Source organism: Thamnophis sirtalis, unplaced genomic scaffold (assembly GCF_051295495.1).
Source record: "Thamnophis sirtalis isolate CommonGarterSnake01/CBP01778 unplaced genomic scaffold, rThaSir2_p1.2 scaffold_5, whole genome shotgun sequence".
Taxonomy (NCBI): Eukaryota; Metazoa; Chordata; class Lepidosauria; order Squamata; family Natricidae; genus Thamnophis; species Thamnophis sirtalis.
The window spans coordinates 68,088,942-68,112,113 of NW_028261385.1; the positions used below are offsets into that span (position 1 = coordinate 68,088,942).

Consider the following 23,172-nt stretch of genomic DNA (forward strand, 5'->3'; position numbering starts at 1 on the left):
GTACCCTGGTGGTAGCAGCCGAGCAAGGGAAGGAGATGGGCCAGAGAATGAAGTGGCGTGGCACACCCAGAGTTGCCACTTCTTCACAATAGCCGAGGACAGAAGAACCACCTCTTCCGTCCTCAGCTGTTGTGAAGAAGTGGCAGCTCTGGGTGCTCCATACCAGCTTCGTTCTCTTTGAGAACCATTCTCTCCCTGTGTGGGCTTTCTAGAGGGGGAGGGAAGATCTCTCCCAAGACCGGCTTCTTTCCTGCCCTCCTGTAGCATCAATCCGTAGGGAGAAGACACAGACCATTCAGCGCTGAGGTGGAAGCAGCTGCAGCAGCAGGGAAAGCGAAGCTTCTTTGCCAGCCTCCCAGCTGACAAAACAATTTTTTTTGCTGGTTTGGTGAGCTTGGCTAGGTGGGGGGGGACATGTGACTGAGTGGGCATGGACGTGAGTGATGTCAAGTTGGCTACACCCACTCAGTCACATGCCCCCCACCTAACCACACCCACCGAACTGGTAGTAAAAAAATTTAGAACCCACCACTGCTTCACAAGGTTGCTTTTGGGGAAGTTTGGAAGCAAACATTTTGATGATGGCATCTATTCTTTGGAACAATCTTCTCTCAGACCTAAGATGCCAATTACCCTGCTAACTTGAAAAAGTACTAATGGTTTTATGGAACTTTTGGTCTAACAGCAGTTAGATTCACCTGATGTGTTAGGTACTATCAGCTGAGGTGCTTTGGTTTTATGTTCTTAAAATTTTAATTGATCTTTAAATATTTAAGGGTTTTAAAACTTCTATTTTTTATTTACCTATGTGTTGTGAGCTGCTGGGATTAAAATGACATAGAGAAAAGCATAAAAACTATAAATAATGAACTATTGGTCATATTTTTCCACTATGATTGGTTATTCACTGTGGTACTTAACTATGGAGAATACTACTGGTTTACTTCTATATTTTTGTTTATTGTTTATATAAGTCCTATTCTTAGCAAAATAAGAGCTCATCCTAATACATAGATGGAATTTGACTAACATGTGTCATTTTGAAAAACCTTGGTACTAGCAGCTAATTCTGAACATTCAGAAGTATTTTTTTGACCTAAAAGAACAAAAATTACTGTACTGTAAGATTGCAAGATATATGTCTGGCCAGTATTACAACATTTAGAGTATCAGATTTTATTTGGAAGATTTACAGCACAGTTGATCAAAATTTGAAGGACCACAGAGCATTCTGGCCTTCCAAAAACATGGGCCATCCAACAGCATAAATACATTGCCAGGAGGGGCGGGGACTTCTTATCTGCTTGTGTTTTTTGTTTTGTTAACGTTTTAATAATAGGGATAGGAGCTGGAGACCTGTATTTGACAAAATCTTTTATTCCTCCACCTTAAACTCTTAAAAATGGCCCCTTAAAAATCTTCATTTGGTTTAAAGGCACACTCAGTATAATTCAAAAGACTGCTGCCAGTATTTTAAGGTGATTTATTTACTTTTGTTGGCTTTTAAATTAGATTAAGTAGAACTCCAGCATTAATTGTTTTTCATAATAATAAAAGCAGGTGTGGCTCCTTTACAACCTGTGAACTTCAACTCCCAGAACTTCTGAGCCAGCTACCCCTGGATAAGACGAATAAGTAAGCTATCTTGAAGATCTGCATAGCCAGGGAATTTTGCCCTGTAGTGTAACTCTAGTGATAAAAGTAGTAAATATATCTAGCAGAACATATGTAAGCAGGTACATATAAGAGGAAGGGATGGAAGCTATCAAACATTTAACTTCTCTGGAATTGTTGGAAAAAGGGAAACTGCTAAGATGTATATAAGTGTGCTGTATATCTTTTTGTTTGCCCCGATGGAGAGAGTTAAATTATGGCTTTATGAATAATTAAATATGGGTGGAGCGTGTTGAAATTTAGTTAGGATAATCAATGTGTGTGTGTAAGTATATGTAAGTAAGACTTCTATTATTGCAACACACAATGTCTGCATCTAATTAGCCATTTTGTATTACAGTTTAACAATATTCTTGCTGTTACAAATGACTAGTGTTTTCATGCATTTGCTTAAATGCTTTGCAGCAAAATAAATCAGTGTTTGTCTCACTTCTCCATGCAGTGACTGGGTGTTAACTGTTGGGAAAGAGCTGGAAATGAAACAAGCATTATTGTCAACTTGATGTTGCAGAATATTGTGTGTAAGCAGAATGGTAACTTAATTTGTTTCACTGGTAAATTTTGTAAAACACACCTTCTATTTGGAAGGAAGAAGATAGTGAAGTTCTAAGAATGGGGTTTGCCTGTGAGAAATTGTGGTTCAGTTGTTGAAATGGAATGAAATTTGATGTTGGATCTTTGCCTTTGGAGTATTTTATCTGTTAGAGCACTTGGCATAATAGTACTACTGATGTATTCAGGTTCCCAGGAAACAGGCTTTTTACAAAATCCTTCCTTTTATGCTAAGTCCGTCTTCCTCCTCTTCGTTTTGGAGAAACAGCTGCCCTCCCCCCCCCACCATAATGTCGCCTTCTGTACTCTTAACGATGTCACATAAGGCCAGGGAATGATACGTGCATCTCATGCATGACATCAGTTGAGTTGTGTGCTGTCTTTGTGGGCTGTGCGTGTGTTTGTGTATGTATTTTATTTATTTATTTAGAAATTTTATATAGCCACTTGCTTGTTCACACCAACTCTTTATGTATATATGTATACATATGTGTGTGTGATCTTTAATTGGGCAAAATATGCGTCATAGGGCAACATTTTTTGAACCACAGTACCTCAAATGGGCATAGAAAATATGTCCAAATCTAGGACCATAACTCAGGACAGAAAGAAATTTGGAAAAGTTGTGGCTGCTTCAGTGTTATTGGCTGTTGCTACACTGTTGAACTGACCACATGATCTTTATTTACAGTGTTCCATGACAGTTTCCCAACAAGTCTCTCAATCCTGGGCTCCCTCCCCCATCCAGCAGCAGCCACTTTCCTGTCTTTAGAAAAGGAAGGGAAAGGAAAGAAAGAATTTTCCAATGCCAGATTCCCTCAAGAAAAGTCAGTGGGGAAGCCATCAGGAAATCAGAAATCGCTCCTGGTCCCACTGGTTTTTTGAGCATCTTTGGTCATTCTGTTTTTTTTGTTTGTTTGTTTGTTTGTTTAGATAAGGAGATACCCCAAAATTTATATTGCTAAGTGAGACAAATAGTTAAGTGAGTTTTGCCCCATTTTACAACCTTTCTTGCCACAGTTGTTAAATGAATCACTGCAGTGTTTAAGTTGGCAATAGGGTTGTTAAGTGAATCTGGCTTCCCCATTTGATTATTAGAAGGTCACAAAAGGTGATTATATGAAACAGCAACCGTTATAAATATGAGCCAGTTTACAGCATCCCAATTTTGATTACGTGAGGATGCTGCAACAGTTGTAAGTGTGAAAAATGGTCATGTCAATTTTTTTTCAGTGCCATTGTAACTTCAAATGATCACTAAATGAATGGTTGTAAGCCGAGGAGTCTGTACACAAAAATTGTGGCCATGCTGTGAATTGATACACATTTTAGATTCCGACATTTGAGTTCGCTTGGGGAAAATTGATGGTGCAACAGCATTGTCCTTATATGGCTTTTTTCCTTCCACTATAAATGTTAACTTCAATGGGAATGAAAATGCTGATATTAGTCCTTGACCAGGTAAAAAAAGTTTGGGATAATAAGACATGATTATCAGCTCAATATCTGCCCTTCAAAGTAGATCAAATCAGAGGAATACTACTTTATTATTGTAGAGCATAACAACTTAATTATGAAAGCCTGCCATTGTCTCCTCTCATAGCAACAGAGTCAAGAGGCATTATTTTGAGTTTCTTTCTCACACTTTCTGTTTCCAGGACTAAGTTTTATCCTCCCTCCTCCCTTAGTGCATATCAGCATGTCATTTCCACATTCCTCTACATTCTATCACATTTAACCTGTTCTTAATAAAATATGTATAATAAGCATGTTAATTGTAATCTAAACAATGACATAATTTGGCTTTTGAAATATAAACTGAGTACAATCCAGAGTAGTGAAGTATCATATTGCTTACTATATTCTTTCACAACTACTGATGAACTGGTAAGGTTTCAGGAGAACGGAGAAATGTAAATGTTGCCTCTGTATTCAAAAAAAAGAGAGAGAGAAAGGAGGACAATGCAGGAAATTACAGACATCAGTTTGACAGCAGTATGGGACAAGGTCCATCAGCAGATTATTAAGCATCAAGTTTATGAACACTTAGATATGAATGCAAAGTTAATAAGAGCAAGCATAGGTTTGACCCAAGGAAGTCCTGGCAAAATACCCTTTTTTCTGAATAGAATTACTAGATCAGGGGAATGCCATGAATATAGCATACCTTGACCTCAGCAAAGTCTTACGATATTTTCATGAACAAAATGGTAAAATATGGGCTACATGATCATAATTCCTATATGGATTCATTTTTGACTAATAAATAAAACCAAATGGTACTTGTTACTGGCTTTACTTTTTACTTCAACTTTGATTGGAAGATTGAGATAAGTACCATATCCATTGCCCTGATAACACATAATTTTTAAAAAATTGTTATAGTTGGTCACACAACCAGATGTTTAGATTGTTTTGGGCATTTTTAACTACCCATCAACTCCTCAAGCACCTGGGAGAGGCAGATGTTCTTTGTTGGTATTAAAGTGTTGTCTCAGGAATAAGCTATTCCAAGCAAAGCAATTGACTGGTGGTGATTTTGTCAATGCTGATGGAGTTCAAGTGGTGTTTTTGGATTGTTCCCAAAAGGCCTATTACTATTGGTAGTACCTTTGGTTTGTTTTCCACAATACTTCTACTTCTAAAAATATTATAGATAAATTTCATCAGTGGACCCAAGTAGAATGAAGTTTAACAGGGAAAATGAAAGGTACAAGTATAGGAAAGAAGAGAACTGGCTTGAGAGTAGTATATATGAAAAACATCTAGATGTTCTAATAGAAGAAAAGTTGAATATAGGCCCATAGTATCATGTGGCTGTTAAAACAGTCAGTGCTATTTTGGGATGTACTAACAGGAACATAGAGTCAGGAAGTAATTGTTCCATTTACACTGCCTTGGTCAAAACCCTCTTGGAATACTGTATCCGGCTCTGGGTACTGCAGTCTGAAAGGACAACAACAAATTGGACTGAGTTGGTAAGGGAACTGGAAATGAACTCCTATGAGGAACAGTTTAATTAAACTTAGCTTGCAGAAAAGAGAAGAGAAGGGGGTAGGGAGGGAGGAAGAGGGATTGTAGTAGCCTTCAGATATCTAAAGGATAGTCAGGCAAGACAAGTAGTGGCCTTCAAAGAGAGGCTGGGTAGCCCTTTCCCTGAAATACTTTGGCAGATGCTGGGTTGAGCTGGAAGTTGACTGTAACATTTGAGGTCATTTTTTTGTTCCACACTGATTAGTCCAAATAGATCCAGTGAAATTGGTGAAATAAAGTGGTTATGAAAGACCACTAAGAATTCAGTGTATGACCAGTGCAAAACAAAACTCAATTCAGTGAACTCCACAAGTTGCATCTGGCACATAGAAAGCATAAAGGTTCAACAGTTTTTTTGCTGTTGTATATGTAATAGGCCACTTAGAGTTTTCATGCCCGTTAATGAATTTGAAGAAGCAAGTTAATCAACAACTCCTTTATCTTACTGACACTTCATCTTTAGATAAATGGTACAAAGTTTGCTGCAATTCATTGTTAATGAACTTTAGACCAGAGACATTATCAAAGAAAACTTGCCAGAGTTTCCCTTCACTCCATCTTAAAACAAAGAGCCGGGTTATATTGGGTCAACTATTTATTTATGGTATTAATCACATTTATATACCACCTATCTCACTGTCTCTGAGCAGTTAACAAATATTTACAATAGCAGTTTAATATTAAAACATGCTGGAATTCAAATGAATGTCAAAATTGGATTTTCAAAATGTTCTCTTCATTTTTAACAAATACATTCAAAGTCTCATAGTGCAATCTTAAATTTGTCAGTGGAAAAAGTAGATTTGATTAAACTGAGTGACATACTCTTTCTTTTAAGTTTACTTGTTGGAGTGGTACTTGTAGACCACCACAACAAAGTTTCTGTCTTTTATGCTGTATTCCTTTGTAAATCTGCAATGTGTTTGAATTCAAATAAAATTCAAATACAGTCCAGCTTTCTTCATTCCATTCAAGCATCCTTCATTATAAGGGGAGAAGGCTGGTTGTAATCTACCAACAGCTAGCATTGTCTACATGTGATATAAATCGTCCATCTTGGCTGAACTGCAAACAAAATGGTTAGTAATTCCTTATTAGACAGTTTATGAGATCTTGAAAAATAACATTAAGAATCATGTTCTATAGTATTAGTGGCCAGGTATGTGCAACATCAAGGACTAGAGAACCAGATATCAAAATAAAAATTGAAGGTACAGAAACTGAAAAACGGTTAAAAGTCACTCACTCATTTCATTATGTAGGGAAAATTTTCTTTTTCAATAGAAGCATTGCCTCTCTGCTGTTATGTCACATATATAATGTCTTCTACATTTTGTATGTTTGTAAAACATTTTCTTGTAGAAAAGGACAAGGTTTACTCGGGTCCCTTATAGGAAAGGGGCGAGGGCACATAAATACTTCCAAATGCAAATTAACAAAAATATTAAAACTAATTCTAAAGTGTAAACATAGTTGGGGAATTATGAACAAAATGCTTTTAAAATTGATTGAAGGGGTCTAAAGCTACTTTTGATGGTATGGATATTTTTCTGTATTTCATTATCACATAAGGTTCTAGTGGTACCGTGATGAAGTAGCTAATTACTTGACTATTAGTGACAGAGAATATTCTCACTTGGAAAATGAGATTTACACTGTATATAAAATGTTTAATTGTTAGGTGCAAATTACTTCTTCTTCATTTGACAACAAGGCAGAGATTAAGTAACATTTATAGTGACAAAGGTTTTAGATTTGATTTAATTCATTAATCTAGTATTGTGAAATGGAATAAGTTAATTGTTAGGGTTTATATTCTTTTATTAGTTTAATTCTTAAAATAGGCAAGTAAAGCTGTGGAACTGATGCTTTTTCAACAGCCATTGTAATCTAACGATGCATCTCTTTTCAAATGTTTTGCAGGTACAGGAGAAAGTGGCAAAAGCACATTTATCAAACAAATGAGAATCATTCACGGTTCAGGATATTCTGAGGAAGACAAAAGAGGGTTCACAAAGCTGGTGTATCAGAATATATTTACAGCAATACAGTCTATGATCAGAGCTATGGATACACTCAGAATCCCATACAATTATGAGCATAATAAGGTAGGCTACCTATTTTAAAAAATACCAACAATTATTTTTCAATTATTGTATTGGATAGCTTTGAATTTATAGATTCACAGTTCTGGAAAACAAAAGACTCTTATCATCTAGTGTAGAAAGTAATAGAAAGATATATAAATTACTACCGGGTTCTGTGGGCGTGGTTTGGTGGGTGTGGCAGGGGAAGGATACTGCAAAATCTCCATTCCCACTCCACTCCAGGGGAAGGATACTGCAAAATCCCCATTCCCACTCCTGGGGGAAGGATATTGCAAAATCTCCATTCCCACGCAACTCTGGAGCCAGCCAATTCTTCAAACTATTCAAAATTTTCGCTATCAGTTCTCCAGAACCTATAAGAACCTGCTGAATTTCATCCCTGATCCTGTGACATTTAAAGCATATTGATAAATATTAAGTCTCTATTAAGTACTACTCTGTTGGATGTTTTATCTTTCTTAGTTTTTCTGTAATAATAATACTAGTAGATATGTATGCATAGAATTGTGGACTATTAAATGGGAAGTCACATGACTAATCACTCTTCCTTTCACATAGAAAGTCATCCTTATCTCTCTCTCCTAATCTAACCCTAATATACTTGCTTTGTATGTGAAGAAATCTTTTTCTGTAGAGTCATATTGAATCATATGATCTCCTATTTTTATGCCAAATTGCTATACTGTAGCACTCAAGTATTTTTATAACCTAGGTGAAAAATTAAGAGATCTGTATAAACTAGAACTATAAAACAGAACAAGATTTTACAGATAAAGTACAGAGTATCTGGAAGGAAATCTTCGTTTTTAAGTATTTATTGTCATTATCTCCAGCAAGTAGGAGAAAGCTGAATGAGTCTTTTGCTTTCTTCTTATCCAGAATGGCTTCTGCAGGTCATAAGAGTAGTTCTCCCAAAGGAGAATGTCTGCTGTTTACTTAATATAAAAAGATACAAGAAGTGGTGCCAGTTTCACAGTTTATGGCATCATAGTATGCCAAAGATTGAGGAAATTAGAAACAACCAATCTGTGCTTGAAGGAACACAGCCTAAAAAACTAACTTAACAAATATAAGCTGCATGGAAGTACATCAAGAATTTTGCCCTTAGGCAACATGAAATCTGCTCATTGATGATATAAGGTCATGGATTATATTCAGAATATTGTCTTGATTCCGCCTTATCTCCCCTAAATTTCTGCGGAAATGTGCTTGGAAAAATTGTGTCTATTTTTTTACTTTGTTTTTCTAATGTTATAATTATCTGTAGGAGAAATAACAATCCCGGGCATTTCCTGCTAGTTATTCAGAGCAATTTTCAAAATTCTTAGGACAGATAGTCCTCAACCTACAACAGTTCATTTAGTGACCATTCAAAGTTACAATGGCACTGAAAAAAGTGACATGACCATTTTTCACACTTACAGCCATTGCAGCAATCCCACGCCATGTGATCAAAATTAAGACACTTGGCAACCAACCCATATTTATGACGGTTACAGTGTCCAGGGGTGAGGTTTTATGACCTTTGACAAGCAAAGTCAATGGGGAAGCCAGATTTACTGAACAACCATGCTACTAACTTAACAACTGCAGTGATTCACTTAACAACTGTGTGAAGAAAAGTCATAAAACAGGACAACATTCACTTAACAACTATCTTGCTTAGCAACAGAAATTCTGGGCTCAATTGTGATCATAAGTTGAGGACTATCTGTAATTGAGTCTGAAGGAAATACAGGAATGCTAACTTTGAAAAATATTGGAGGTTTATATGCAGGGATATCAAACTCATGGCCCGTGGGCCAGATGTGTCACGCACTGGCCAGCACATGCTCGGTTTAGCAAAGGGGAAGAAAGTTGCAATATATCACATGATGATGGGAGTTTGACACCCCTGGCTTAGAGAAAGGAAAAGTTTATCCCCTGTTACCATAAGTCTAATTAAAGCCTATCACTTGTCAGCTGCTGAAGATAATAAATGAGAAAAGCAGGCCACAATCGATTGTGATTAAATGTAATTCTGATTTGCTGGTTTGCAAATGGAATGGAGTTGGAGAACAGAAAGTAAGAAAGGTCAAAAAGAAATCAGAAATGGCCCATTGTCCACTTCAACTCCTTTTGTCAGAACATTATTACTGCTAAGGCAGACTGGACCCCCTGCAACCTCTTGACCTTTTTCAGAAGCCTTCTGCTAGGGATGAAAGCATACTTCTGGCACCAGCTATTTGCAGTGTGCTACAGTTAAGAGGTAGAAAAGAACGAAAAGAGTATCTCTAAAAGAGAGAAGTGAAAAAAAGGATCTAAGAGAAAGAGAGAACAGGCGGTCCCATTCCCTTTGCCTTGATATATGATGCAACTTCCAACAAATGATTTTGGTGGGAACTATTACTCTTAAACAGAAAAAGTAGTTGCTCAATCCTGATGTATGGCATCACAAAAGGGAAACCAGTATCAAAGAATATATTCTGGGAACAGCTTGAAGAAACAATGGCAACAGAGCAGATTAGAGTGGAGTGGGGTGAAAAACAGAATACAAGGAGCTTGCTCAAGAGGCATTTTTTATAATGCTTATTATAAACCACCCAGAGAGTGCTGTAAAACGGTATGTGGCAGTATATAAGCCTAATGCTATTGCTATTTTAGGTAGATTGTACTATAAACTGGGGGCATAGATGAATCTTTAAAGGCTGACCTGGGAAGAGTTTGTATATATAGTAATAATAGTACTGATTGCTTAGATCCATATGAAAAGTCCTGATTTTGTTAATAAGGTTTGACCAAGAGGAAAGGTAATAAATGTCACAATATTATGCATATGCTTGCGTCCTTAGAATTCCTACGTAAACAAAAAAGAATGCACTCGGGAATGGCCTAGAACTGAGTGGGAATGTAGTGGACTGCATATATTGACAAGGCCACACCATTAAAATTCAACCGTTTAGTTGACAAATTGTTGTGGCACAATTTTGGATCTTTCAGGATTTAAGGGTGGTAACAGAATTCTTGGAGGCAAACTTCTTGCATGCCCTTATCTCATCTGAAAAGCCACAAAATGATGGTTGATGATGGTGATATAAAATAATAAAAAAACCTATGCCCATGCACTACCTCACAGATGGCCTTTACAGCTCTCCAGAAAGTGAGCCAGCTGAGCTGTGGCCCTGTGGCCTCTGAAACATTGTTCATCCCAGATCTTGAATAGAAGAGATGCCAGATCAGGAGAGGAGCTAATTTAATCCAGCATTTCATGTCACACAGGTCCACTGAGATGCTTTCAGGAAACATGGAAAGCAGCAATCGTTTTCCACTGAGAGGCCGTAGCAAATGGCACATAAAGTACAATAAACTCTCAGTTCATTTGACTTAAGATATAATCTGAATTTCAGGTTCATTTGCCAGTTACTAACTAAACTTCTGATTCTACTGCACATGGTTTTCCCCATTAGTCTTTAAATTAGGGTTTAATTTTGTTGCCCGTGATACTGGGGGTTCTAGGGCTGGGATGTCAAACTCATGCTGTCACAGCAGCATCACATGACATATCGGGACTTTTTTCCCCCTTCGCTAAACTGGGCGGAGATGGGGCTAGCACGTGACGCATCTGGTCTGCGGGCCGCGAGTTTGACACTCGTGTTCTAGATAAAAGACCAGTCCCACTGATAACCTAAGGAAAGCTATTTTGGAATTACTTAAATATTTTACTAAGAAAATGTATCTTAGTCTGAGTAAGCTATTTGTTTTATCCCCATCAGCTTTGGTTTTTAAAAGTGGGCTATTAAATCGACATTTCCTTAAGCTGTATATGCAAGCTTTTTTCTCCTGATTGGTTAAAGGACTGATAGGTTAAAGAAGGTGGCTTGAAGAGTACCAGGAATATATACAAATGTAACTTTGATATCACTAAAGCAGTCTCACTATAACGTAACAAAGTTGTTGATTTTTTTTTTCCCTAATGCATCCAGATTGCAATGAACTCCTAATACTGTATGCTGTTTTAAAAAAATCCAAGAATTATATAACATAGCCTAGTGAAGTTTCATTCCAAAGAAGCATGTTTAGGACTCTTAGAAAGCATCATTGTAGGAGATTCAAAAGAAGCTTAAAATAATGGTTTTGTTTTTTCACAAAAAAAAGTAAAAAGAAAAAGCACTGTTAAAATCTTCTGGATCATTTGTAACCATCTAAGAAAAAATGTATGGCTCTTGAAAGACAGTTTAGTTTAAATAAGTTTAGTTTATAGTTATTATTCATCATACAATGAAATTAAATGCCATCTTCAGTGTATATTATAACCAAAAAAATAAAAACACAAATACACATCCTTCACATGCTATATAATTGAAACTGAAAACCCAATATTGCATTAATATTGCACTATACAGTAGAATTCAATATAGTTACTACCCTGGGATAGAAACTGTTTTTCAGCCTATTCTTGTTTTTATTGTCCTGTACCATCTGCCAGATGGTAATAGTTAAAAAAAATGGTGCCCAAAGTTGGATCTTTAAAAATGTTTTGAACTTTCTTAAGGTAATGGAAGCTATAAAGCTGTTCCAAAGAGGGGAAAGGGCAACCAGTGATCCTCTGGGCAATGACATTAACCCTCTGAAGTGCTGTCCTATCTGCCACTGTGCAATTTGCAAACCATACAGAGGTGCAGTAACTTAAAATACTCTCTATGGTGCAGCGGTAGAAGGTCACCAGCAGTTTTGCATTCAGTAGTTGTTTCCTGAGAAGTCTCAGGTATAATCTCTGTTGGGCCCTTTTGACCAGTGCTGCACTGTGAGTGCCTCAGGTCAAGTCCTCTTATGATAACACCCAGAAACCTAAAACTGGCCACTTGCTCCATGGTCTCCATTGATAAGCAAGGGCTGGATGGCTGATCTGTTCTTTCTGTAGTCTACTTGGACTTATTGGTGTTAAGGACCAAGTTATTGTCTCCATACCATGAAAGCAACTGGTCCACCTCATCTCGATAGGCAGACTCATGCCCCCCACCCCAGAGATGAGTCCCACCACTATAGCTACTGTCCCTGTAAAACAATGGAATAGTTTCTTTCTTATGGGACTTACAGTGGCGTATTTTATAATGAGCATCTCTCTCTCTCTCTTTTTGTTTTGAACTGTAATGTGCATAGAGATAAGGTTGGCTCCAGAATTTCACAAAGCCAGTAAGTAGACAGATAATCAAAAATATCTTCTTGCATATTAGAGAGAACAGGTAGGTTTTTACATTAGGCTGAAGAAATTGTGTTTGTTCTTATATAAATGAAGGAATGGAAAAGGGCTAGCCACTGGCAGTGCATCAGGCCAGTATAGCAATGTAATTCTTTGGGTAGTGAATCAGTGGTGGGTTGCCATTTTTTTTCCATCCGTTCGGGCACCCTCCCTCGTGCGCTTATGTGCATGCGCAGAAGAGTCTGGGCGGGTGGACAGAGCCTCCCATCACTACTACCACCGGTTCGCCCGATCCCGGCCAAACTAGCAGGAACCCACCTTTGTAGTGAATGAACAACCAGTAGGTTTGAAAGTCTCCACTATTTTTTATCATCCACAGGAACATCATCCCAAAGCTATACTAAAGTAGGGAGTTTTAGTAATGTCCTGCGCTTTTTGTGAACCTCACATTTACTATTTCTAGAATGGAAGGGTAAAAGGCCAGTTCTCTCGATATTGTGTTTTGGAAAAAGATATCAGAAGAAATTAGACAGGTTGCTGCCATTTTGTGGAGCCTTTTAGTCTTGGACAGATTGCACAGGTGATATTTTTTTCTTTTTCCTCTTTTTCTGGATTTACCTGAAACTTTTTAATTTGTTTTCTCACGTGCTTACAGGATCTCACCTTTTGTGCATATCTTTGTCTTGCACCATGTCTATCTTTTCTAGGAGACAAGTACATTGCTTCTTATGTATTAGATAGATGTCTGGATAGACAGACAGACAGATATGCATTTTCCATTTATGACAGAATACAAATCAAATTTGAGTTCAGATTATTAAAATGGTTCATCTAAAGATCTTATTAGCCTGGTCTTTTGGGGAATCACATTTATTTGAACTAATGTGTTTTTTTGCTTAACTATTTGAAGAAATTGTTTCTATACTTCTATTTGAAGAAATATGGTGGCAGAAATTATGCAGAGTCCCATCAATGATAACTTGGTGGAATACGAAATAACCTTTCAACAATCATTACACGCCTTCAGGCTCATGTTGTAATCTATCACACAGAGCCCCAGGTAGCTCACAGTTCAGAGAAGTGGGCTTTTAGTTTAGTAATAGATCCTCTGATAAAAATAAAATGCTTGCATATAGAGCTTAAGAAATGTCAATTTAATAGCTCACATTTTTAATAATTCACCTCACTTAAAAGGGATAACTTTTGAGATAATAAAAAAGATCAGTCACTTAAAAATATGCAGATACCAAATCTCTGACATATTTATGGCATGGTGCTACTCATCATTTCTATGTGCATTATGGGCATGAATATTTGTCATTTTCCTCTTTGCCAAAGTTGCCATCAAGAAAATATTGATTTCATATTATTTCATGCTCAGCAACAGCAGTGACAGAAAGTGTGTTGCTATTGATAATCCTGCAGTACTGTGATTCACAATAGGATCAGAACTTCATCTAAGTTAATAAGGAAATTTTGGTTAAACAAACAGTATTCCAAGAAGCATTGTATATTAGGTTGATCCAACATTCACTGTAGGATAATCAATTTTCCTAAAGGAGTAAGTTGAATCAAATGTTCCAATAAATGAGACAGCAATCAGATTTGAAAATGAAAGTCCCTCTCCTTAAAAAAAAAAAAAAGATATAGAGTGTATTGATTGCTCCATTGGAGAAAACTCTGTAGAAGTGGATGTGGCAGGCCTCCAGAATGAGTACTTGGTAGTTGCAAGGTTTGAAAGAGCAAGAAAATTGTTACACAAGTTTTTGGTATCCATCAAATCATGATTAGACAGATAATGGAGAAAATGTAATGCTGTTGTTAATTTTCCCAGAAGTAATCATCTAGTGAAAAATCACCCCAGAAAAATATATACTGTTCCAATACATTTCCCATATGACAGGAAATCCAGGGTAAAAACAAAGGATTCACATATCACTTTTGTGTTATATATTATATCCATATATTCAGTGCCAAAGGCACTGAACAAGAATGATAGGTGTGAGAAGATAGCGTGGAAAAAAGCACTATTTGTGAGATGAAGCTTATATTAACTTGGGTCATGCTGCATGGCAATAATTGGGCAGGTAGTATTGTATAAGACTCTTAATTAACGACTGCTCACAGTTATGATAGTGATAAAAAATATATATATCCAAATATGAAATGGCGGTTGCATGGAACAAACATATTGTGTTCCATAAATTTCAATCAGCAAGATACAATATCTATTGGCACTTTAGGCAATTAATTAAATACCCCCCCCCCAATCTTGGTTTTATTTAAAAGGACATTTTTTAAAAGAATTCAGTAGACAAGCAACTTAGCCATCTTTGTGCTTTTTCCTCTCGCCTTCCAGAAATAACTGTGTAGCCTCGTTTGGCCCTTCTGTAGCTTTAAGTCAAATCTAGTAGTGCATCCTTCTTTGCTGTCTTCCTGTTGGGCTTCCTGTGCTCTTGTGTACATTGATGATACTATGTGATTCAGCACTGTGTCTGGCGGCTTGTCCATTTGACAGTAGATAACGTTAAAAACGACAGTGTTTACTGTATAATAGTTTCTTTCTTCAAATCAGTTTGTTCCAGATGACATAAAATAAATTATCTTTTATTCACAGACCATGTGTGTGTGTATATGTAAGTGTGTGTGTCTGCGGGCAGGCGCTTGCGCACAAGCATGTATGCATCTTCAACCAAGTAGGATTTTTTTAAAGGTACATTTCCTGCCCATTATTGTAGTAATAGACTCTTGGAAAGCAACCCTTTTAATGCACACCTTATGCCAACCACTGCTTCACAGAAAAATTGCACTGGTGTTCAGAGAGCAAAATGATTTGCATTATTTTCCTAGGAGACGAGCTTACTTTAGTTGAAGTTCTTTAACTGCACCATAATGTAATTATGATTCCTTAAAATTGGGAGATAACATCCCACTTTAGATAGCTGGTTTCTATTAAAGGTAAGCAAGAGATTGGCTTAAAGAGTGATTTAATCTCATTAATATTATATTTAGTTCCATTTCAGTCTTTTCAATACTACTAATCAGCATTGCCATGACGGTGCTAATTTTTATCTTACATTAAAATATTAAAATAATTTTCTTTATTCATTCATTATTTTATTTATTTATTTATTTATTTATTGGCCACCCATCTTACACAATGAAATGAGTTGGCAAGTTATCAACAGAATTTTAAATGGGAAAAAAGAAAATTGATAATTCTTTTGGGGGTTGTTGACAGTAGAAATAAATTCTCTATGTCCGTGATGGCGAACCTATGGCACGTGTGCCATAGGTGGCACACAGAGCCATTTCTAACGCATGCGAGACATTATCCTGTCAGCTCCAGCGCACATGTGCGTGCTGGCCAGCTGATTTTTGGCCTTGATTTTTGGCTATTTTATGCCCTCGTGAAAAACCACCCAACATGCAAACCGGAAGTTCAGGAATGGACTTCCGGTTTGCACGTTGGGCTGTTTTCGCCCTCCGGAGGCTTCCCTGAAGCCTGGGTAGGGCAAAAAATGGCCCAATGGGGCCCACTGGAAGTTCGGGAACAAACTTCCAGGTTGCTCGTTGGGCCGTTTTTCTCCCTCCGGAGGCTTCAGTGAGGGCTGTGTGCATGCGCTGGGGGGGGGGGTTGTGTGCACATGCATGGGGGAGGGCATTGCATTATGGGTATGGGCAAGCACACATGCGACCCACCCCGCTTCCCCCTCTTTTGGCATGCCTCAACAAAAAGGTTAGCTATCACTGCTCTATGCCATTCTTATTGCTAAGAAACAGATGCTTCAGCAGCACAAACCTACAGTTATAATGTCAAATATTAAATAAATAGAATGCCTGATGTTACTTGCAACTTGTTTAAAGATTTGAATGATGTTTGGAGAATTAAAATAAAATACAATCATCTTTTATAGAAGGTATTGTGTAAAACTTTCTATATTTATGTATATGGCCAAAAAGCCTTAGTATTTTTATTTTGCTGTTACCATTTTGCTTTTTTCCATTTTCTTGTTCTTTTGTTGCTGCTGTTCTATTTAATTACATAAAGCAAAAAATGATTTTTTTTCTCCTTCCCCAATACAGTGTTATTATGTGAACACAATGTACTTGGTTAGCTTATGTTTCAGTGTACTGTATGACAATTTCATATACAAAAATGTTATCTGAGTATAGTAATTATATATAGTGGAGAAATTTCAATGTGAAGACTGATAAGCTTAATTCTATAAACTAATCATATCTAGTAAAGTTTCTTTTATCATACAAAATTATGTTTATAATTAATTTGTTCAAATACTGTGCAATTACTCATTGAGAAGCCATAGGAAATTTTGCATTTATTTACTCATTCATTCATTCATTCATTCATTCAAATTTAGAGACTGCTCACAGAGCACAGAGTACAATATCCTTTTTTAATTGGTGATGGCCATTGTAAAGTTTTTCAGAATTTATAGATAATTATTTCTTTATCTCTCTTCATCTTTTTCCAACTGTTCATTTGTTGGAGAAATAATAGATTTAAATGAACAAAAGTCTTGCTATCCAAGGACAAGAGAGAAATAATCCATTAGGGCCTCCCAAATGATGAGGTCTCTGTCAGTTTCTAACTTCTGAACAGTTCCAGATTATAGGTTAATTTATTTGTATGCCTGAATTCCATATTCTACAGACATATATTATTGAAGAGTTATATGTCAGCGGTTCCAGTGGCATATTTAATCCATAAATTCATAATAAGAGGGCAGTAAACTTGAGAAAAATTAATTCACTACAAGCATATTCTTGAAGGAGGTCATAAATTAGTAGTAAGACAGTAGTGTACTGAAAGTAGCTTCAGCTTTGTCTAAAACATAACTCTGACAGAAATAATCTAGTTTTGTATTCCCATTTATATTCTATATCTATTAACAATACATGACCTAAAGAGAATATTTGGTGTGTTTTTTTCACCTCAATTGCTCCTGCCAGGACTGCTAGAATAATCCCTTTTACAAACAATAGAGATTTTGTCCTCAAAAGAAACTCCAGTTTCGTGAGATTTTTGGCAAGCTTGGACTAGCTTTTAGGTCAGAGCAGACAGCCAAGCTGGGAGGTCTCTCAGTCCTTTAATGCAAAATGCAGCATTAAAAGATGGTGAAAGGGTATAGATTTAGACGTTTTGAAGACATTTGCCGACTCTAGCAAAAAAGATCTTGCTGTTTAGAAAACAGATTTTATTCCTTTATATACCATGTTTCCCCCAAAATAAGACAGGGTCTTATTTTTTTTTACCCTCCATATAAGGGTTGGCCTTATTTTTGGAGAGGTCTAATTATTTTTCAGGTGCAGGAAGCCCACCAACCCCACCTTCTCCATCCCACCACCTGCTTGCCTGTGGCCACAATGACCCAAGTTCTCCTTGCATCCTGGCCTGCGACTGCCCTGCTTGCTGGCCGCGGAACAGCTGACTGTACTGCTCTGGCCTCACGGGAGGGTTCTTCCTGGCAGAACGAACAAAAGCACACTCACACACACACACTCCCCCTCCAAGGCAGCCACATCCCTTCACTAACTTGCTTTCCAGCTCCATTCTCCTCTCCACATGCAGGACAAGAAAAGTAGACTGTGTGCCTATGGTAAAAAAAATACCTTCCTTGGGAACTCTGCACAGATGGAGAGAAGGCTTCAGATAGAGTATTTGGGGGATGTGCGTCTGCGCTGAGATTCCAAGGAAAGAACTATTGCCAGGAAAAAGGGGGGTGGATTTTGCCTCTTATCCTGTGCTGAGCTTCAGAACAGGGTAAGTGAAAGTAAAATCTCCCCTCCACATTTTCAAGCCGTTCGCAAAAATGCCCCATTCCGATCCTTCAATGCTGCTGATGAAAGAAATGTCCTTCTGGGTTCGGCTCCAAGTGGGGGGAAAAGACACTGGAGACATGGAGGCTGCTTGGAAAGATGGTTTAATGGAGGACAGGACCACATGGTTTGAGTCCTAAACAGAAAAGCTGATCACATGCTTCAATGTTGGTGGAGAAGGGAAGCCAGGAAGAGAAGCTGACTCCCTGGTTTTATGCCCTCTCTGGCTTTGATCTTGAGCTTGTGTTCTGATTGGTTGTCAGACTCCCATGGAGCCATGCAGGGGCAACTCTCTAGGCTGCGTTTTGAATCCAGGTTTGGTTGAGTTCTCAGATGCCATGTGGGAAGTTGGGTAAAGGGCCAATATTATCATGCCTTAATCCCATCCTCCTGGAGCTGAAGGGGAGAACTCTTTATTATGTAAAGTAGACTAGCTTGGTCTTCTTAATGGCCCACTGACAAAGTGGGGATGGGCAGGAAGCTACAGGGAGCTATTCTGTCTTTTAAAACATGTTTCTTCCTTTTCACATCCAGAGAAATATTCTGCCTTTTCAATACATCCTAGGATATTTCATTTTTCTGGGAGAGGGCTTGGTGATAACTTCCTACACTGCAATCCTGGAATATGCTGAAGGCTCGAAATGGGGCATTTTTGCGAATGGCTTGAAAATGTGGAGGAGGATATTCCTGCCTCTCCCCCTGTTCTGAAGGTCAGCATAGACTGAAAACAGGGTAAGAGACAAAATCCTCCCTCCCCACTTTCAAGCGGTTTGCAAAAACGCCCCATTCCATTCCTGCAATCCTGTATAATATGAAGGATCGGAATGGGGCGTTTTTGCAAACCGCTTGAAAATGGGGAGGGGGGATTTTGTCTCTTATCCTGTTTCCAGTCTGTGCTGACCTTCAGAACAGGATGAGAGGCAGGAATATCCTCCTCCACATTTTCAAGCCATTTGCAAAAACGCCCCATTTCGAGCCTTCAATGTGAATATGAAGGTGAGAAGCAACCTCTTATAGGCATGAAAATCCATACACTTGGGACATCGGAAGAAGCCCTGCGAGGAGACGCTACTGCCAAAGTGCAGGAAATCTCCCCACCACCACCATCACCTGCAGATTGTCCTTTCAAAGAGGAGGTTCACCAGGATGAAGAGGTGGATGAAGGTGGTGTTTGTGTCACCTTCATCCTGGTGAAACTCCTCTTTAAAAGAACGATCTGCAGGTGGGGGGGGGATTTCCTGCACATCAGCAGCAGTGTCTCCTCGCAGGGTTTTTTCCCATGTCCCAGGTGTATTGATTTCCACACCTTCTTTTCCTGTTCCGTGGAGGGAATTGCGAGCTGTGATGGTCACCGTTACGTAAGGAGGGCATTTGAGTTGTGTTGCTTGGCCTCCGGCTTCTTTTGCAGCCGCAATTGGCTGCAAAAGCGACTGGCGTTTGCTGGAGGCAGAGGCCTGAGCGGCACCCGCGAATCAGCTGCTATGTGAATGGAGTGTCCCAGCTGATCCGATTAAGGGGCCAAGGAGCCCTGAGGTTACCAGGGAAGGGAAGGGCTGCCCCCTGTTTTGATCGTAAAACCATGGGGATGTTGCAATGGTCATAAGTATGAAAAACGGTCATGTCACTTTTCTCAGCGCCATTGTAACTTCGATGGTCCTTGAAAGAACTGTTTGTAAGTCAAGGACTACCTTTAATTGTATCACAGATCTTGTAGAGTTGGATATGTAGCAATAAATACTTAATTGATGAACAGGAAAAATACAGAACACAAAAAAAGGTATATGTGTTCCTATTTAGTAAATTTTGTTTTGGAAAAATTCTCTGCCTAGGGGAGACAGCAACTATCAAGTACTGAGATAAAACTTTTTTAAAACTGATTTGGTCATGTGCCCAATTCTTACACCCCTGTTAAACAGTACATTTCACATTTGAAATTCACCATTCGCCTTACCCAGAGGCCTGCTATTGTCTTGGATCCTAATACGGGGATAATAATTTTAATTCTCTACTTCCCAGATACAGTCTTGTGCTGCTTCTCTCTAAGGACCCTTCCACATGAGGATTCTGTGCCAGTTTGAAAGCAGCTCTGGGCCTCTGTATTCCCATGATGTCAACTGAGTGGGAAAACTAAGCTGATTTATTTCCAGCCCAGCTTGAAAGGGTGGGGAGGAATCTATTTACTTAAAGTTACTTGTTTGTTTTGTTTTCGAGATGCTGTAGGTCCCTTCTCTCATTAGGGAGAATTCTTGCCTCATATCTCCATTTGGCTTCCCTTGAGGTTCTGTAAGGGGAAAACCTACCCCAGTGGCTTTGCTGCTACCCATTATCCCAAGGTGAAAAAAATAGGTGCAAAACTGGCAAAATGTGAAGTTGTCTTTAGCCCTGTGTTTTTCTTGTCCTGTTCTCTGGAGTAAGGATGAGCAATTTTTTTTTCTTAGTAAACCAATTTGTGTTGCTTGATCTCACCATTTCAATTCAACAGAAATAAAGACTAAACTTCCAAATGTTTCTAAGGATTTGGGTAGCAATGTGAAAGGGTTCTGACTTCTGGCTGAATATTGCTAATTTGATATTTTCTGATGATGATAACCTTTCTGGGCCTGCAATAAGAATATCTGAGTTTGGGATACTGGTTTCAGTCAAATGCCTGAATTATATTGCTACATGTTCTAATGCCATTTATTTTAGCCTTACAAAGATAAATTTGATTAATTTCTAGGAGACAGCAATATATCATGATAACAATTAAGATTTGGTCTTAAGCTTGCTTTAGCACCTATCTAGTTAAGCTCTATTCTTTAGAAGCAAGTAAAAAGAATTTTAAATTGAAAAGATGTGAAACACAGATTAGAGGTCTTCAAAATAGAAATCAAAGTCAAACCCTCTATTTAACCTCCAACCCATCACTGAATTGAGTTTTGTTCACACCATGAATTATTGAGTGACATATGAAATCCATCCAAAATTGCAGTATGTGGATACACCTAAACCGGTCCCCATTGACACATTTGAAGAATGCATTTCCTCCCATCTGCATCATTGGCCTTGATATTTTACATGCCAAGCCTAAATTTAACATGCAAGTTATTCAGGTTTGACATTCCTGTATTAGAAAGGCTCAGGTAGCAGCAGCATTCTCTCTCCATGTTTGAATTGAGAAAGCCAAATAAGCTTGGAACTGTCAGTACTTCTGCACATTGTGTCCTTTAGTGTTCTTCAAGTTAAGCTTGATTTCTGGTGATTTCATGGTCAAGCCCATGTAGTTCTCTTGGAAACAATATGGAAATGATTTGTCATTTCCTTCTTCCGGAATGATTTTCCAACAGTTCATTTAGTGATAGTTCAATAGTACAACAGCACTGGGAAAAAAAAGATTTATGACCAGTTTTCACACTTGCAACCTTTGTAGCATCCCCATGATCGTGTGATAAAAGTTCAGAAGCTTGGCAACTGGTTCATACTTACGACCGCTGCTGTGTCTCAAGCTCTTGGGGATCACCTTTTGCAACCTTTGGACAAATCAATGGGGAAGCCAGATTCACTTAACAACTGTGTTATTAACTTATCAGCTGCAGTGATTCATTTAACAATTATGGCAAGAAATGTCACCAAATGGGGCAAAATTCACTTAACAAATGTCTCACTTAGCAACATAAATCTTGGGCTCAATTGTGGTCATAAGGTGAGGACTATCTGTATTTTTTAAGGGCCCTGGATTTCTTCAAGATCCCATAAGCTCAACTTGAAGGACACTAAAGGACAGAATGTGCAGAACTAGCACAAGCATTTTCCCACAGAGGAATTAAGTTGCTGAGCAGTCAATTAAGTCATCTATTTTCTCATTATCCTGCACAATCTAATTCAGGCTACATTTGTGCCCACTAGACAATTGGAAGCCAGTACCATCTTTCAGTGCAAGTATGATATACTGTAATCCCTGTGTCTTGCACTGGTAAGCCACCACAATACAAATAAATTGCAGCTTTAGAGTATTTCCAATGGTAGTCTCACAAAACACATATTACAGTAGCAATGCCAGATTGTAATGAAGGCATAGATAACTATGGAATCACCAAGCCAGCCATGAAATGACCCCAGTTAGTGTATTAACTGTAGTTGTACAACACGCCCCTTGTCACAGCTGCAAATCCAGCAACAGCTGCAAGTCAAGAAAAACTTCTAAACAAAACTTACTTTTGCTGGGTTCAAGCCCATCCCAAACAGGATTCACCTCAATTCTCAACTCCAATTTCCTCTTTACCAATAGCGCTCCTGTTTTGTCTGAATATAATTTCATCTTGTTCTCTCTCATCAAGCCAGTTACAAGCTCAGCCAAAATGCAAGGATGCCAAATGGAATTAGAGAGTAGGAAGCTGTAGTCCTCCTATTAGCATTCTGAATACACCTCATTCCAAAACTCTTCAGTGCTCTCTCCCAGCAATGTCACTATTAGATAGCAGCAACTACAAAGATCAATAACCTGAGTCCTCAAAAATGGACCTCCAGCAACACCTTTTGAACTCAACTTTATAGAACAGGACACAATTGCTATAAAACCGCCCCCAATACTCAACTCTGCCAGGAGTCCCCGAAGGATGGTCAGTGGTATTGAAGTCCCGGAGGTTTATTAGAGTTGCATTTCCCCCTTCGCCTTTCCAATCTCTTTTCTTGCATAAATTATCTACTAAGGAGGGTACATGGGCTACCAATATTTAAAATATGGGATTGGCTTTAAATGTATATTGTTATCAAAGTCCCATGCTAGCCACATTACATAGAAATATC

At 38.2% G+C, this 23,172-nt stretch overlaps 1 protein-coding gene across 1 annotated transcript in view; it reads left to right on the top strand.

The window, feature by feature from the left end:
- The window catches only part of LOC106555020 (guanine nucleotide-binding protein G(q) subunit alpha), a 95,047-nt gene that overhangs the window by 28,454 nt on the left and 43,421 nt on the right, over positions 1 to 23,172 (top strand). Inside the window, exon 2 of the mRNA XM_014073785.2 lies at positions 7,183 to 7,367. Coding sequence (XP_013929260.1) covers positions 7,183 to 7,367 — 185 coding nt within the window. The remainder of the gene's footprint in view (positions 1 to 7,182; positions 7,368 to 23,172) is intronic.